The sequence below is a fragment of the Danio aesculapii genome, chromosome 1 (genome assembly GCF_903798145.1).
Source record: "Danio aesculapii chromosome 1, fDanAes4.1, whole genome shotgun sequence".
Lineage (NCBI taxonomy): Eukaryota > Metazoa > Chordata > Actinopteri > Cypriniformes > Danionidae > Danio > Danio aesculapii.
The window spans coordinates 52,145,078-52,159,418 of NC_079435.1; the positions used below are offsets into that span (position 1 = coordinate 52,145,078).

Here is a 14,341-nt window from a genome sequence, read left to right on the forward strand (position 1 = left end):
GAAGAAGGCTTCAAGAAGAATAACCAATAAAATAACAAATAAAATTATTTAAATGGACATTCTGACTGAAAAAATGAGCTGGCCAGTTTGTTATTTGCCTATAGGCAACAGTTTTCCATTTAAAACAGGTTTTAAAAGATTCCCAATGTTTTTTGTTGTTTGTTTTTTATGATGGATGATAATTAATTAGCTTTTTAAAATAAGTATTTTTTAATATTTCTGAAATTCTAATCTCATTTCATTATATATACACTACAGGTCAAAAGTGTTGGGTCAGTTTTTTTATTATTCATTTTATTTAATAGTTTAAATAAAATGATTCTGTTCATCAAGGCGGCATTTTGTTAAATGTAAAAAAAGTTAAATTGTTAAATACTTATTTATTAAATATTTATTTATTACTTATTGTATGTAGTTTTAAATGAAATTATTACTCCAGTCATTATTGCTTTTATTACTATTACCATTAATAATAATAATATTAATAATAATAATAATGATTAATATTAGAGTGATTTCTGAGTAATAAAGCTGAAAATTCATCATTAAAATCACTAGAATAAATTATTAAATTAAATTATAAACTACATTTGAACAGTTCTTTTATAGTGCAATAACATTTTACAATTTTAAGTTTGTATTTTGGAATAAATAAATGCAGCCTCGGTGAACAGGAGAAGCTTATTTTAAAACATTTTAAAATCTTACTGACCCTGTAATACTGTAACAACTTGTAAATAAACATTAATTTTGCAAACAAAAAAAAATAGTATAATAAGCACTTTGACAAAAATGTAGGAAGTATTTTTGTTGCTTCAAAAAATATGGTAATGATCACCATCCGACAAGCTAATCCAGCACAAATTAGTGCTTAAAATGTCACTAAAATGCAGTATTTGAACCTCAAATAACTGCAAAAATGTCCACTTTTTGAGAAAAAAAGAACCACCGTTAGGCTGGCTATGGGCCTGAGTCAGATATTCATTCATTCATTTTCTTTCCTATTATTCAGGGGTCACCACAGCAGAATGAACCACCAACATCTGAGTCAGATATATTTAAAATAAACAAGATTAAGCCAGTAAATCTAGGAAATATTGTTGTGTTACTTTTGACCCATTCATGTGTTACTTTCATCCCTAATGATGTGGAAAAAAGTAACAATGTGCAACTTTTGTGTAACGTGAAGTTATATTGGAGTTGTTCTACACAGATACAAAACACCTTTCATAGAGCACACGTATGAGTTAGTAACTACAGCAAAATATCTATTTCTGTCCCCGCTCTCCCCTAGTTTTTAGAGTAAACACCTTCTAATGCATTGAAAAGAGACACATTTGCAGTCTTGGCAAATGGCAGGAAGGTTAATGATAACTGCAGAAACCACCTGCTATATTTGCCACTTGAACCTACTGTAGCAACTAATATCTGTACACGTGAGCCTTTAAAAAACAAGATTTATGAAGCACCATTCTCTCTTATGCAAATATTCACCTTTAGCTAATATTTAATCTACAACTGCTAACCTTAAAGCAGCCAGATGAGGGAGACGACCTCAAATTTGCTGCCAAGTACATGAGAAACACTGGTAACAGACATTACTGACGAATCTCGATGACATGATGAGACATGATGCACAAGTCTGTTTTAACGTAAACACCATCCTTCTGCGGCAATTTAATGTGATTATTTAATATATTACACATTGATATTAGTAGCAAAACTGAGTTACATCATATACAGTCTTTGTTTGGGCTATAGTAAAGTTATAAAAAACTGATGTGTTATCGATTGGTATAGTCTGCAGTCAGAACTCGCGGGACGGTTAAGCGTGGCAAAATATTCTGCAAGTCTAGTCAGGTTAGAAACAAAAGTATAAATGTACTTTTATGAGTATCGTTTTTCCTTTTGAGTGTGTGAATGTATGTTTAGTTTGTAAAAACGATCGTCTGACCAGCCAAACCTGTGTTTATTTATTTATTGATTTACGTCAGAAGATATGTGGTTGTTTTCGTTACTCTGTTGTGATTAATGTCCATTTTCGTGTGTCAGATTTATACTTGACAAGTTGTAGCTGTAAATCTTGTAGCTGTATATGTAAATGAACATATGTGCATATTAGTTTACAGGATGTCGGAGGAGATTCTCCATAACGAAGATAAAGAGACAGTAAGTTTATGTTTATATATATGTGTATATGTATGTATGTATGTATGTATGTATGTATGTATGTATATATGTATGTATTTCAGAACGAACCATGTTTTAAAAAGGTTTTAATGGTCCAAAAAACTAATCAACAACTGTTTTAATAACCGAACTACCCGTGCAATTACAGTGTTGACATGTAAGTTACCATGGTATATTTTAAAGTGCTCTATGTAAGTATGGTAAAAGTTAAAGAGGTAAAGTTGGTTTAATATTTGCACATTCGTTCAGTGACAACTTGTTGCATGCTCCCTACATTGTTTACCAAGGTACTTTGAATGTTCGGCTTGAAATCACGTGTAAGTATGACTTCAAAACAACATTAAAACAATTAATTTGACTGTGAACAATGTTGTACTTTGATTGTCACTGGCTGCTAATGTGATTTCAGTCTTGACAATTTCCAAAGAATATTTTCTTAAGTTATATTACAGTTTTTCTCAGTCACTATGGTGCATCTCTCACAACATTTGTGCAACAATTAATGCATTTTTCAAAACAATTAGTACAAACTGCAAAACCTAGTTGATAACCTGCAAAAGCGTGTCACTTGCTCAAAATGGATGGCTTAGTCCTCATAGCAAGTATTGATGTCAATGAAAGTGTCAGATGAAAAGTCCTTACCCCATTGTTTATGAACAATATAGTCAATGGCTTTATCATGTTTTCAGTAGGACAGTTTACTCTGCATTTTTTTCCAATGCAAAAAAAGTTACGTTTTGGTGAAACTTCCTGAAAATGCTCAAGACAGCACTATAGACTACAGTAAAGTTAGACATCACTGCATTTAGTGAGGTATTGGAGTACAAGACACTGAATATCTATGTTTAACATTTTTACTGCAGATGCTCTTTGCAATTCTAATTTATTCACAGCATTGTGCAAAAGAATAAATACACCCTTATTTACAAAACACATAAACTCCCTTTGGGTAGAGCTGTGCACAACTGTAAACAATATTGCAGTACAAATTGGAACTGAACCTACAACACACATAGGTCTGTAAATCATTCATGAAATTGTTCAATTTAGAAGACATTTCAGGAAAAAAAAATATAAAGACATTTAAAATGAAATTAGCTTGACAGATTTTGACAACTAGTTCAACATTTTTGTATGTAATGACTCGAGGAATGAAATGAGGACTGTTAGTTTAATATGGAAAGACTATTCAGCATTCACAAGTTTAGTTAATCTTGAGTGACATTACATAAGCGAATGATAATGTTATAAAACAGCAGAGAGTTGTATGAAAGCAATTTATGCATGTCCAAAAGCATTTGCAATTTGTTGGAAAGAATGAGAAACTGCTACTATGAGGTGCACAAATGACTAATTGTTTTGAGAAATGCATTAACTGTGGTGCAAATGTAAATAATGTGAGAAATGCACCAAAGCCACTGAGAAAAACTGTATTAAGAAGAAAGTCCAAATGTGCAAATATACAACCAACTTCACCTCAATAGTATGGTGTAGTGTCATGGTATTACATTCAATCCTACCTGTACCACAGTAGCGTGTTTAATTACCTTAATATTTAATGTTTCATTTTGTGTTTGTATAAAATTGTTTCAATTGTCATTGATAACATTCTAGCTGAGGAGAAGACTGGAGCACTTGAAGCAAGAATATGAAAGGACGGCACAAAGACTACAGGTAAAGATGATTGAGGTAAAGCTCTTTTTATATTCGCACATTCAGACGTTCTCCTTAATAATATAATTTCAGAAAAGTATTATTTGCAAATTCTAAATAGGAAAATCATATAAGCAGCTGTGAGTGACACGGTGGCTCAGTGGTTAGCACTGTCGCCTCACAGCAAGAAGGTCACCGATTCGAGTCCCGGCTGGGTGAGATGGCATTTCTGTGTGGAGTTTGCATGCTCAATAAACTAAATTGGCTGTAGTGTATTTGTGTAAACAAGTGTGTATGGATGTTTCCCAGTACTGGGTTGCAGATGGAAGGGCATCCGCTGCATAAAACATATGCTGGATAAGTTGGCGGTTCATTCCACTGTGGTGGCTGATGAATAAAGAGAATAAGCCGAAGGAAAATGAATGAATGAACATTAACAGCCAATGACTATCAAATACAGCATTATTTACAGTCAAGGAAATAGTGCTAATGTTGTTCGTTTTGAAGTCATACTTGCATGCTATTTAGACTGAATATTCAAAGTTACAATATAGGCACCATGTCACAAGTTGTCACTGTTCAAAAATGAACGAATGTGCGAATATAAAACCATCTTTACCTCAATGTTATAATTGGCTATATCTGTGGTTATGCAAGAATTATTCATCAAGCTGATGTTCAAACTGAGGTTTCAACAGTGTAACAAAGCTTGAATTGTAGTATAGTTTAACAAGTCAAACTTGTAAATAATGTTTGTTTGTGTTTGCTTTTTTTAAGAGAGCAGAGCATCATGATGCCATTCGCAGACACAGACTTACACAGATTGAGTCGTCACAGATGTCTGAGCCGTGCTCTGCAACTTCTTCCACGTCAACCTCAGATCATTTTGAAAACCATCAGAATCTGCAATTACAAACAAGTAAGGCCCGCTTCAATGTCAAGTCAGTCAGAAACACATGCAAATAGAACTGTTAATGTTACTTATTTTATTTTCTTCTAGAACATATTAGTCTGTATATGTGTTACTATTCATTTAGATGTCTTTGTCTTATTTTTGTATTGCAAAATATTATATATAATTGCAGGTAGCGTTGGATATTCTATAGGTAGCGTTTAATTTTTTGTAATTTACATTTTATGTTTTTTTTTTTTTTTCATTTACATTCTTATTTTACAACTTATTTTAGTTTTACCACAAGGCGACATTATTTTCATTTAGGTAATGCTTTTCATAAGGCAATGCTTTTCTCAATATTTTTATGTTTTACATTTAAGATATCTTTAATATTTTATTTTAAAATTGATTTTATGAAAACAAATGTATATATTTTTTTAGTTAACAATATCAAAACAAATTTTTATAACTTTCGCCACACATTTTCACACTATTAATACTACAGGAATTGAAATGACAGATTCCTTGCAACTGCACATATGAACAGAAAAAAATACAACTCTTACAGTGTATCCTCTAGGATTTTTTCCAGCTTTTACACAGATCCTATGGTGTTATTTCAATGACAGACATCGTGAGCGCAGTATTACAAGTCAAGATTGCATTCATGTAATTCAAGCATGCGAATCTCTTTGCCTGCACAACGATTTCCTCTGTTTGTGCACAAAACTTCTTGCATGCCCTCAAATATACGCTGCTCAAGTGCAGATTTTCTTGTGCGCTCTCAAATAAATGATAAGTGCGATTTACTGCGTTTATGTAACGAGTATGTCTCCAACATTTATGAGATTTGCTAGGAATATTTATGAATGTCTCCAACACATCTATAGAATGGCATTGATGTGTCCTGAAGTAAAGTAAAACGGTCATACACTCCAGCAAGATAAAGTCATTCTATGCAAAACCATAGACCTTTATCTATAAATAAAGTATTATTATGGAAACTCTGTTCATCATAACTGAAAGCTACGTTGTGTTTGCTGGCCTCACGCATCGTGCAGCTCTGTCAGTCAGCCAGTCAGCATGTAACCTTAAAGGGTTAAACAAATAAGGCACAGCACTACTACGATTACAGAAAAGTTTGCTCTGCTAGAATTCACTTACATTTGAATACATTTTGGTGCAACTATAACCCGCTATAAACAGCAACAACTAAAGGTTTTGAATGAGAAGCTGTAATGTAGCCATGGCGGGAATACGTTTTGGTGTGGCACCCCACAATGAAAGAATGAATGTAGTGGAAACCATGCCTTAGACAATAAGATTTTTTTTTTTTACCAGATTTAGGTGTAGTGCTAATGTTAAAGAGTATTAAAATTGCATATCAGATGTTAAAGCATAATAAAGCCTATTTAAAATGCTAATTAACTCTGAATGCTAACAGACATTGGTTTTCATTTTGCTCTCCAGACAGAAACATCTCAGGTTTTTCTGCTGCAGAGAAAATCCCTGCCATCCAGTTGCAACTTGCTGAGATTACATCCACACCGCCTTTATATTCCCCTGCATGCAAGCGAAGCCCTGCACACCGGCTCCGTTCAAAACGCAGTCGACTGCGCCTACAGAACAAAGAGCGAGAATCAGACACTGACCTCAGCCAAGAGAATATCCATGAAAGAGAGAACGCAGAAATAAGGGAATGTCCTAACATTAAAGAGAACAGTCTGAAAAAAGTTAAAAATGAAGAGAAGGACTTTGAAAAGATAATAAAAAGAGACACTGAGAAGGAGAAGAGCAATGATAAGCCAATAAGAGTAAAAACAAATAGTAAAAATGAGAAGCCACCTCAAGATCTGGAAAATGATGGGAAAAAAGAGGAACATTGTGTATTAAACTGCTCTGTGAGCCAGACAAATGACAAATTGTCAGTGGTTTCAAGTGTAGAAAATCAAAACACTGACAGTAGCAAGGTAGAGGTTGATTTACCTCTTACTGATCGGCCTGTTAAGGAAGAATTACACTCCAGTTCACCAGGGTCTACCCATACCTCATTTTTCTCTCAGTCTGCTCAGGCAACTGACAATTCAGGAGAGATGCTAAAACAAACCAAACAGTCATCCACAAAAAAAGATTATGATGACAAGATGGATGTTAAACACTCCTCATTTACATCTGGTGTTCTAGACTCATGCACACTTGTTGAGGGTTTACCATTCCCAGTGGAGTATTATGTTCGGACGACACGACGGATGGCTGCTTCTAACAGCTCCATCGATCTAGATGCTGTCATTTATAGCCAGCTCACTGGGGGGCGGGGCAGACGCAGACTCAGCCAATCACAAGTGAGCAGTAGAGGTCAGGTAACCCCAGAACGTTCGGAACCAGTCTGTAGGTCCACTGACCAACCCAGAGGCAGAGGTAGAGGACGGAGAGGGAGGAGAGGACGTCGAAGAACGTCTGTAGGACGGACCTCAAGTGCCAATTTTACAGCATATTCTACAGAGTCTTTTAACAAATCTCAGTTGGTCCTTGAAGGTCCGCAGGTTGAGTCTCATTCAAACGATTTGCATGGGACTGCAGTGAATTTGAACCCAAGTCCAGAGCATGGAGCTACTCAAGATTTAAAGCATCTCCCAGATTCTCAGCTTTACATTGATTCCCAACTCCTCCCGGATTCAAATTTGTACCCTATCTTCAGGAGAAAGCTTGGACAAACTGGACTAGAGTCTCAGACAGCAACAAATAAGAATGGTGAGAAATATTTCTTTAAAGATCTACTACTGTCTAAATTATTATGCATTCTGTTTCAGTCATGGATTTGTCATTTGTTTTGTGTTTTGCATTTTAGATCAGTCACCTTTTTTACCATCATTAGCTACACTCATTCAAACTCTTCAAGAAAAGGAAACAAAAACTGGACAAATAACTCCTGATGGTATCCAGGATTTCCACTTACCCGATGAGGATTTTGGCCAGCTAAAGCTTGCAAGATTACGCTTGCCCACTTCAATTGTAGAACCCTTCCCACAGCACCCTCTAGTGTACAAAACAAGGCAGAGCAACAGGCGCCAGAGAGTCAGAAAGTGTAATACTGAAGCACATTGCTCAGTGGGGGAAATATTTACTCCAGAACCCATAATTACCTCTTCATTTGAGGATAGTTTACCACTTTGTCAATCAGACCCCATTGATCAATCACAGACAGAGATACAAAAGGATCTTCATGCTGTTATTGAAATCTCTTCAGCTCTGATGAACGGTACTGAATCAGACGAATGCATAAATAATGAGAAAAAGGTTGAGGTTCCACTTGAATCCTCTGAAACAGAACATATTAAAGGGCAGCAATCACAAATACAAAAACAATCTGACATACTCTCAGAGAAAACCTCACTTTCCCCTGTGATACTGAAGTTGAGTCCATCTTTGACCACGCACACGCAGAAGAGTCAAGATCCTGTGCTGCCATCTCTAGGAATGTCCCCTCACTTTTTGACTCCAGGTTCACCCTTAGATCTCCGGACACCTCTCTTTTCATCATCTGGCATCCTTAAGTCTCCCTCTTCAGTGACATTCATAGGTTGTCTTTCTCCAGATTCAGTCTCAGCCAACATTTCAGAGAACATGAAAAATAGTAACTTTATAAAGCGAGGAGGTCGAGCTGAAGTCCGAAGAGGCTCTAGGATACAGACACCATCTAAAATTAGTCAAGAATCAATAACAAAAGCTCAAAATAATGTGCAACTGGATATGTCATCTCAGAGCAACATTGCATTGGGATATGAACATTTAAAAAGCTCAGAAACCCCAAAGAGTGAGACCTCATGCATCTCAGGAAATGAACTGGAACATGAAAGCAGTTTTGATAAAGAAAGCAATCTTGAATGTGGAAATAAAACCAACTGCACAACAGAAAATGAAGCTCAGCTCTACAATAATCACCAACTGGAGAGTTTTAATACTGATCAAAATTGTGAAAGCTCTGAGCTTTGGTGTCAAACCCAAAGTAATGCAACTATAAATGCAAAACCATTTCATTGTGAGAATGAATCTGGTTCTGTAAGTCAAACTCCCTTTGATAAGACCTCTTTGGACACTTCTGCCAATCAGAGAACAGAAAGAAGCAATCAGTCAGAGGAATTTTCTTCCAACAATCTGACATTATTTCATGAGCAAGCGCCATTCTCTGATGCAGGTCATTTTTCCACAGTCTTGGAGCAGATGCATACTTTTAAGGTGTCAGTAATGGTTTAAAAATTATTTGATTGATTTGCAATGAAAATTATATTTGCTTAATATGTATATCTTTGTACTCAGGCGCTGGAAGATGGATGCGTGTTGGATTTGTGTTTGGTGCGATGGCCATCAGAGGACTGCTGCATATGTGTGGCTGGACAATGGAGTGTTTGTCTTTGGGCTCAAAGGAAGGGAGATCAGACGTGGAGTCTTTTACATTCCTGGACATTTGCTCAGGTGAATTTATTTGCTAACTGCATTTCAGTGTAAATTTAAAGAGTAGTTGTTGTGGATGTTTACAACTAAAAAATTAAATATACAGTCAGGGAAATAAGTATTAAACACATCACCATTTTTCTCAGAAAACAAATTTCTATAGGTGCTGTTGACCTGGAACTTTCACCAGATGTTAGTAACAATAAAAGAAATCCATATATGCAAAAAAAACAAATCTATTTAGTTTTCAAATGAAGTTATGTGTAATAAAATGAAATGACAGAAGGAAAAAGTATTGAACACATGAAGAAAGGGAGGTGTAGAAAGGCAGTGAAAGCCCAGACAGCAGCTGAAACCTCTCAGTAAGTTCTTCAGCAACCCTCTGCCTTTCCTCATTGTAAATGAATATTAGTTGCTTCAGTCCAACATCTACATTAGCAGGAAGATGAAGATAAAACAAGGGTGGACATTTAAGCAAAACAATGATCCAAAACACAGCCAAGGAAACTCTCTAATGCTTTTAGAGAAAGAAAATCAAGCTGTAGAATGGCCCAGCCAATCACCTGATCTGAATCCAGTAGCAAATACAAAATTAAGATCAGATTTGATAGAAGAGACCCACAGAACCGTCAAGATTTTTTCACTGTAATAGAATCTGTGAACGAAATCACACCTGAGCAATTTATGTGACTTCATTCACCATATGAGAAGCGTCTTTAAGTTGCCATCACCAAAAAAGCCTTTTATATAAAGTATTAAAACATTTCAGTAGTTCAGTACTGTCTCATTGTGTCATTCCATTGTTATTACACAGAACTAATTTTCAGATTTTTTTTGTTTTGTTTTATTTTTATGTTTGTATTGTTTGGGTTTTTATCAAAATCTGGTTCAATTGCATGTCAACAGCTCCTTTAGAAATATTATTCCCCCCAAAAAAACATGACGTGTTCAATACTTATTTCCCCCACTGTATCTGTGTCCCTGCAATATTTGATTCTTCTGCTTGTGTTTGCAGTCCGTCATGTCTTTGCAAGCAATTGCAGACTCTTCTGGGTTGCTTTGTGTGACTCTTGGTCACTTGGAAATTGCAGAGGCAAGGTAATAAAAACGGCTCAAATGAACCGCAAAATACTGTCTGGTAGACCTTTTGAGGGGTTTCTTTTTGCTGTTGCTGTTGTTGCAGAACCTAAAATCTAAACTAATGCTCTCTTTGTTTTTGAGTGTAGGGTGCTTTGCTGTCCAGGTAATGATGGACCATTCTCTCAGACTGTTGTGTGCACGGACACGTTACAAGCAGTGGTCGGTGTGTCCAACTGTCGGCTTGTGTGTTGCTCCACCCCTGGATATCAACAAAGAGTCAGCATGCTAACATTGTCTCAAGAGGGAAGGTAACAATCCATCATGTGTATTATAAACACCTGAACTTGTAAAACTGTCCATCATTCACTCATGTTTAATTCGTCTTAAAATTACAGTGTGGTGAAAACCCTTCCCTTCATCTCTGCTAAGCAGAACATTCAGACTCTTGCTGCTGTAGAGGGAGAAAAGAAGGCTCTAGTTGGTTGGACAGAATGTAAAACCCTCCTCATATGGTAATGATTTTGACAGCTTATCCTGTTGAACTGCAGTTCTTTTCTTGAGAAACCATTTTAAATGTATCCATCCTGTGCAATGAGATCAAATCAAACGTTTTTTTTTGTCTATTGGAAGGAATGCGTCAATAGAGCCGCCATTTTAGTACAGGGTAGCGCTCCTTTGAAATAATTGTGGGAGCAAGGTGCAGTGGAGGACTGGCCATCCAGAGCCATAGATATATACACATCTATACATATATCTATGATCGAGAGTTTTCCCGGTGGTCAGTATGCAAATATTTGATTAAATTCCGAAATATATAATATAACATCACTTTTCTACATCAATGGATAAGTGACCACACGGGCATTACCGACAAAGAGCGTGTATTTATGTGCATGGAAATATATTATCCTCCCTCTCCGTTTAATTTGATCTAATCCATGTCCTGAAACACACCTTCTCTCTTGCTTTTACTTCTCATTTTAACAAAGGGAGCGATTAGTTGGTGAATGAATTCCCGATATGAACGACTCGTTCACTTAGCCGACAATAATACAAGTTTCTGGAACCGCTGCATCTTGTTGTCATATTTAATTTACATTGTTTGCTGATTTTCTTCAGCAAAACTAGCATAAGCCTAGTATTTAATGCAGGTTTGTGCTTCTTTGCCTTATGGTCAGTGCAGTAAGTGACTGTATTATCATCAATAATGTTACTTGTTGAGCACAAGAGTTCGTAACACAAAATCGTAAAAAAAACTAAATCTTACCTATGAAATGTTCTACCTTTGTGTTTTTTTTTGTTTGTTTGCTCGTTACTACGCCTGTTCGCAGCGCTAAAGTCCAGCATCTTCAAATTGGCTTTAGTCTTGACTAGTGCAACTGAATGACTTTTGTCCTGGGAGCACTGTAAAAATGTGGCAGCGCTACTGATGCATGTTCAGGGTTCGTATGCGATATCTAAAGTCAAATAATAAGGATACATTCAGTTACTGCACTGATGTTTTACAGTTTTTTTATTATTATTGCATTATGATTAAATTGTTTTCTTGTCGATAGCTAAGTGGTGTGTATAATTCAGATACATTTTGTGCATGTTGTCAGTAAATGACTTTTAGTATTCCTTAAATCTTTTCTTTAGTATTTAAATGTTATAATTGATTATCTCTTTGATGAATTATAGGAGCATGAAGTCAGGCCAGCTGCTTCAGGCTGTATGCCTGGAAAAGACTTTAACCATGACCAACTGCATGAAGGGATATTCTTATAGAGTAAGTAAATGTGTTGTTTTTGTATTATTCATTAAAATTTTTTTCAACTTAACCCCTAATTATCAGGGGTCACCACAGTGGAATGAACCGCCAACTATTCCAGCATATGTTTTACTCAGCGGATGCCCTTCCAGCTGCAACCCAGTACTAAGAAACACCCATACATGCTCACATTCACACACACTCATACACTTTAGTTCATCCAATTCACCTATAGCGCATGTCTTTGGACTGTGAGGGAAACTGGTGTACCTGGAGGAAACCCACACGAACATGGGGAGAACAAGCAAACTCCACACAGAAATGCCAGCTGGCTTTGTTTTTGTATAAAAGGGACAATTTTCTGGTAATTTACACATTTTCAGGGCATACTGAGTGACATTTTTTTCTTCTTCAGTAGAACATGGTTAGAGTTTTAGTTGAAATATTATTAGTCCTTCATAAAACGCAAGTCGGAAACTATCAGCACTATATACAGACAAATAAAGTTAATAAACGGATATGTCAGCTCACAAATAAGACTGTCATGAATGCACTTAGGACTGTTTGCAGAGGCTTTGGATTAAAGGTAATAATGCTGTGAATTTTAATGAATTATCACTTTAAATGGATATAGTTCACCCAAAAATAAAAATTACCTCACCGTTTATTCTCCCTCATGTGGTTTTAAACCTTTATGAGTTTCTTTCTTTACTCTGTTGAACACAAAAGAAGATATTTTGAAGAATGCTGATAGCTGGCATTCATCGACTTTCATGATAAGAAAAAAATTACTATCAAAGTCAATGGGTGCCATCTACCAGCATTTTTCTAAATATCTTCTTTTGTGTTCAACAAAAGAATGAACCTCAAACAGGTTTCAAGAGTTCCCACTTAGATATGCTTGGCGTATAAAGCAGGTTTGGCATGCTGTCCAGGGAGAGAACCCTGAGCTCGGAGATATTTGAGCCCAGGGCTCCCGCCCGGTCGATAAGCATATCAGGAGATCCGAGATCAGGTAGGTCTCGAGAGCTCCCCCTTTTAGAAAAGGGGGGAAAAGGAGGAGAAGGGGTGGAAGGGGGGATTCTTCCAAACGAAGATAAAACATTAGAGAGAAAAAGATCCATTTATAGTAAACTAGGATCACTCTGATTGGATTATTACTGATTACAGATGAGTGGCCAGACGTGCTCAATCATATCACGTGCTCCTCTCGAAATTGGTTTATGAAACTTCACTTCGAACAAGTCAAGGGGGAGTAAATGATGACAGAATTAAATATTTTGGGTGAACTATCTGCTTGTTAAGTCTGACATCAACATATGGTAATAATATATGTTTACAATGGACTGTAATATTTTCCTTAATCATAATCGCAATATATATATATATATATATATATTCATGCCTAATATAAGATGGCTAGAAAGTTTTTAAAAATGTTACAATTTTAAAGTTCAGAGACTGTTGTGTATGCCATAACTTTGTAAGAAACTCACTTTAATATGTAATATGACTAAAAAGTGGTCATAAACAAATATTTTTTCAAGCGGATACCCTTTAGTAGATGTGTCAGTAATAACTTGCTTCAATCAAATGCTTGTTTTCCTGCAGGGTGTGCTGTGTGTATTGCTTCAAAATTCTGGAAAAGTGTGTGATGAAGAGATTAACACATGCCTTTTTACTCTGATTGCCACAAATCCTCTCACTGGCAAACACATCACACTGTCCTCCATCAACCACCCTGATCAGCCCAAACAGCAGTAAGACTCTGATTTTAGTATCCATAAAATCTTAGCTGCATTTTTTTATGAATTTTATGGCAAATTACAGTAAAAAAAAAAGTAAAAAACACTTCTATTTTATAGTATCAACTTATGTAGCTGATGTTTTGAATGAATAAGCATGCTTCTCTTTCTCCAGGTTAATAGATAGTGATGTCTCGGGCTCTAGGCTGGTTGGTGTTTTCCAGAATGGTCATCTTGCTGTTTGGGATCTCCGAGAGAGTGTGGCTAAAGCAGCTGTTGTGCTGGACGAGTCGTGTCGATTAGCTCGCTGGGCAGGACCAGACACACTACTGACCGGATATCTCAATGGGGATGTCAGTGTGTTTCGTTATAAATCGACATAAATGGATCATACAAAATTTCTGTGAATCTTTTTTAATTGTTAAAGAAAAATTAAGATACATTTAGAGATTTTGGTTGTTTGTGCGAGTTGTGCACTGTCCCATGCAAACTATTCATTAATATAAGCATTACCAGAGAAATATTTATACTTTTGCATATGTAAAAATATATTTTACAAAATAATAAAACATAATT

At 35.9% G+C, this 14,341-nt stretch overlaps 1 protein-coding gene across 1 annotated transcript; it reads left to right on the forward strand.

The window, feature by feature from the left end:
* The first annotated feature begins 1,806 nt into the window (after window positions 1-1,806).
* On the forward strand, window positions 1,807-14,341 carry palb2 (partner and localizer of BRCA2). Its single transcript, XM_056462596.1, has 13 exons — window positions 1,807-1,860; window positions 2,123-2,169; window positions 3,805-3,864; window positions 4,621-4,762; window positions 6,209-7,489; window positions 7,587-8,974; window positions 9,056-9,211; window positions 10,206-10,288; window positions 10,417-10,578; window positions 10,666-10,782; window positions 11,951-12,038; window positions 13,632-13,780; window positions 13,941-14,341. The coding sequence occupies exons 2-13, from the start codon at window positions 2,131-2,133 to the stop codon at window positions 14,146-14,148; spliced, it is 3,873 nt and encodes a 1,290-aa protein (XP_056318571.1). The 5' UTR covers window positions 1,807-1,860; window positions 2,123-2,130; the 3' UTR covers window positions 14,149-14,341.

What these genes read in the sequence shown, in the direction of transcription:
- palb2 (XM_056462596.1), top strand. Translation starts at nt 2,131, where the DNA reads ATGTCGGAGGAGATTCTCCATAACGAAGATAAAGAGACA. An exon ending in GACAGCAACAAATAAGAATG is followed by an intron (nt 7,490 to 7,586) that starts GTGAGAAATATT and finishes TTTGCATTTTAG; the next exon opens with ATCAGTCACCTTTTTTACCA. An exon ending in TGAAGGGATATTCTTATAGA is followed by an intron (nt 12,039 to 13,631) that starts GTAAGTAAATGT and finishes GTTTTCCTGCAG; the next exon opens with GGTGTGCTGTGTGTATTGCT.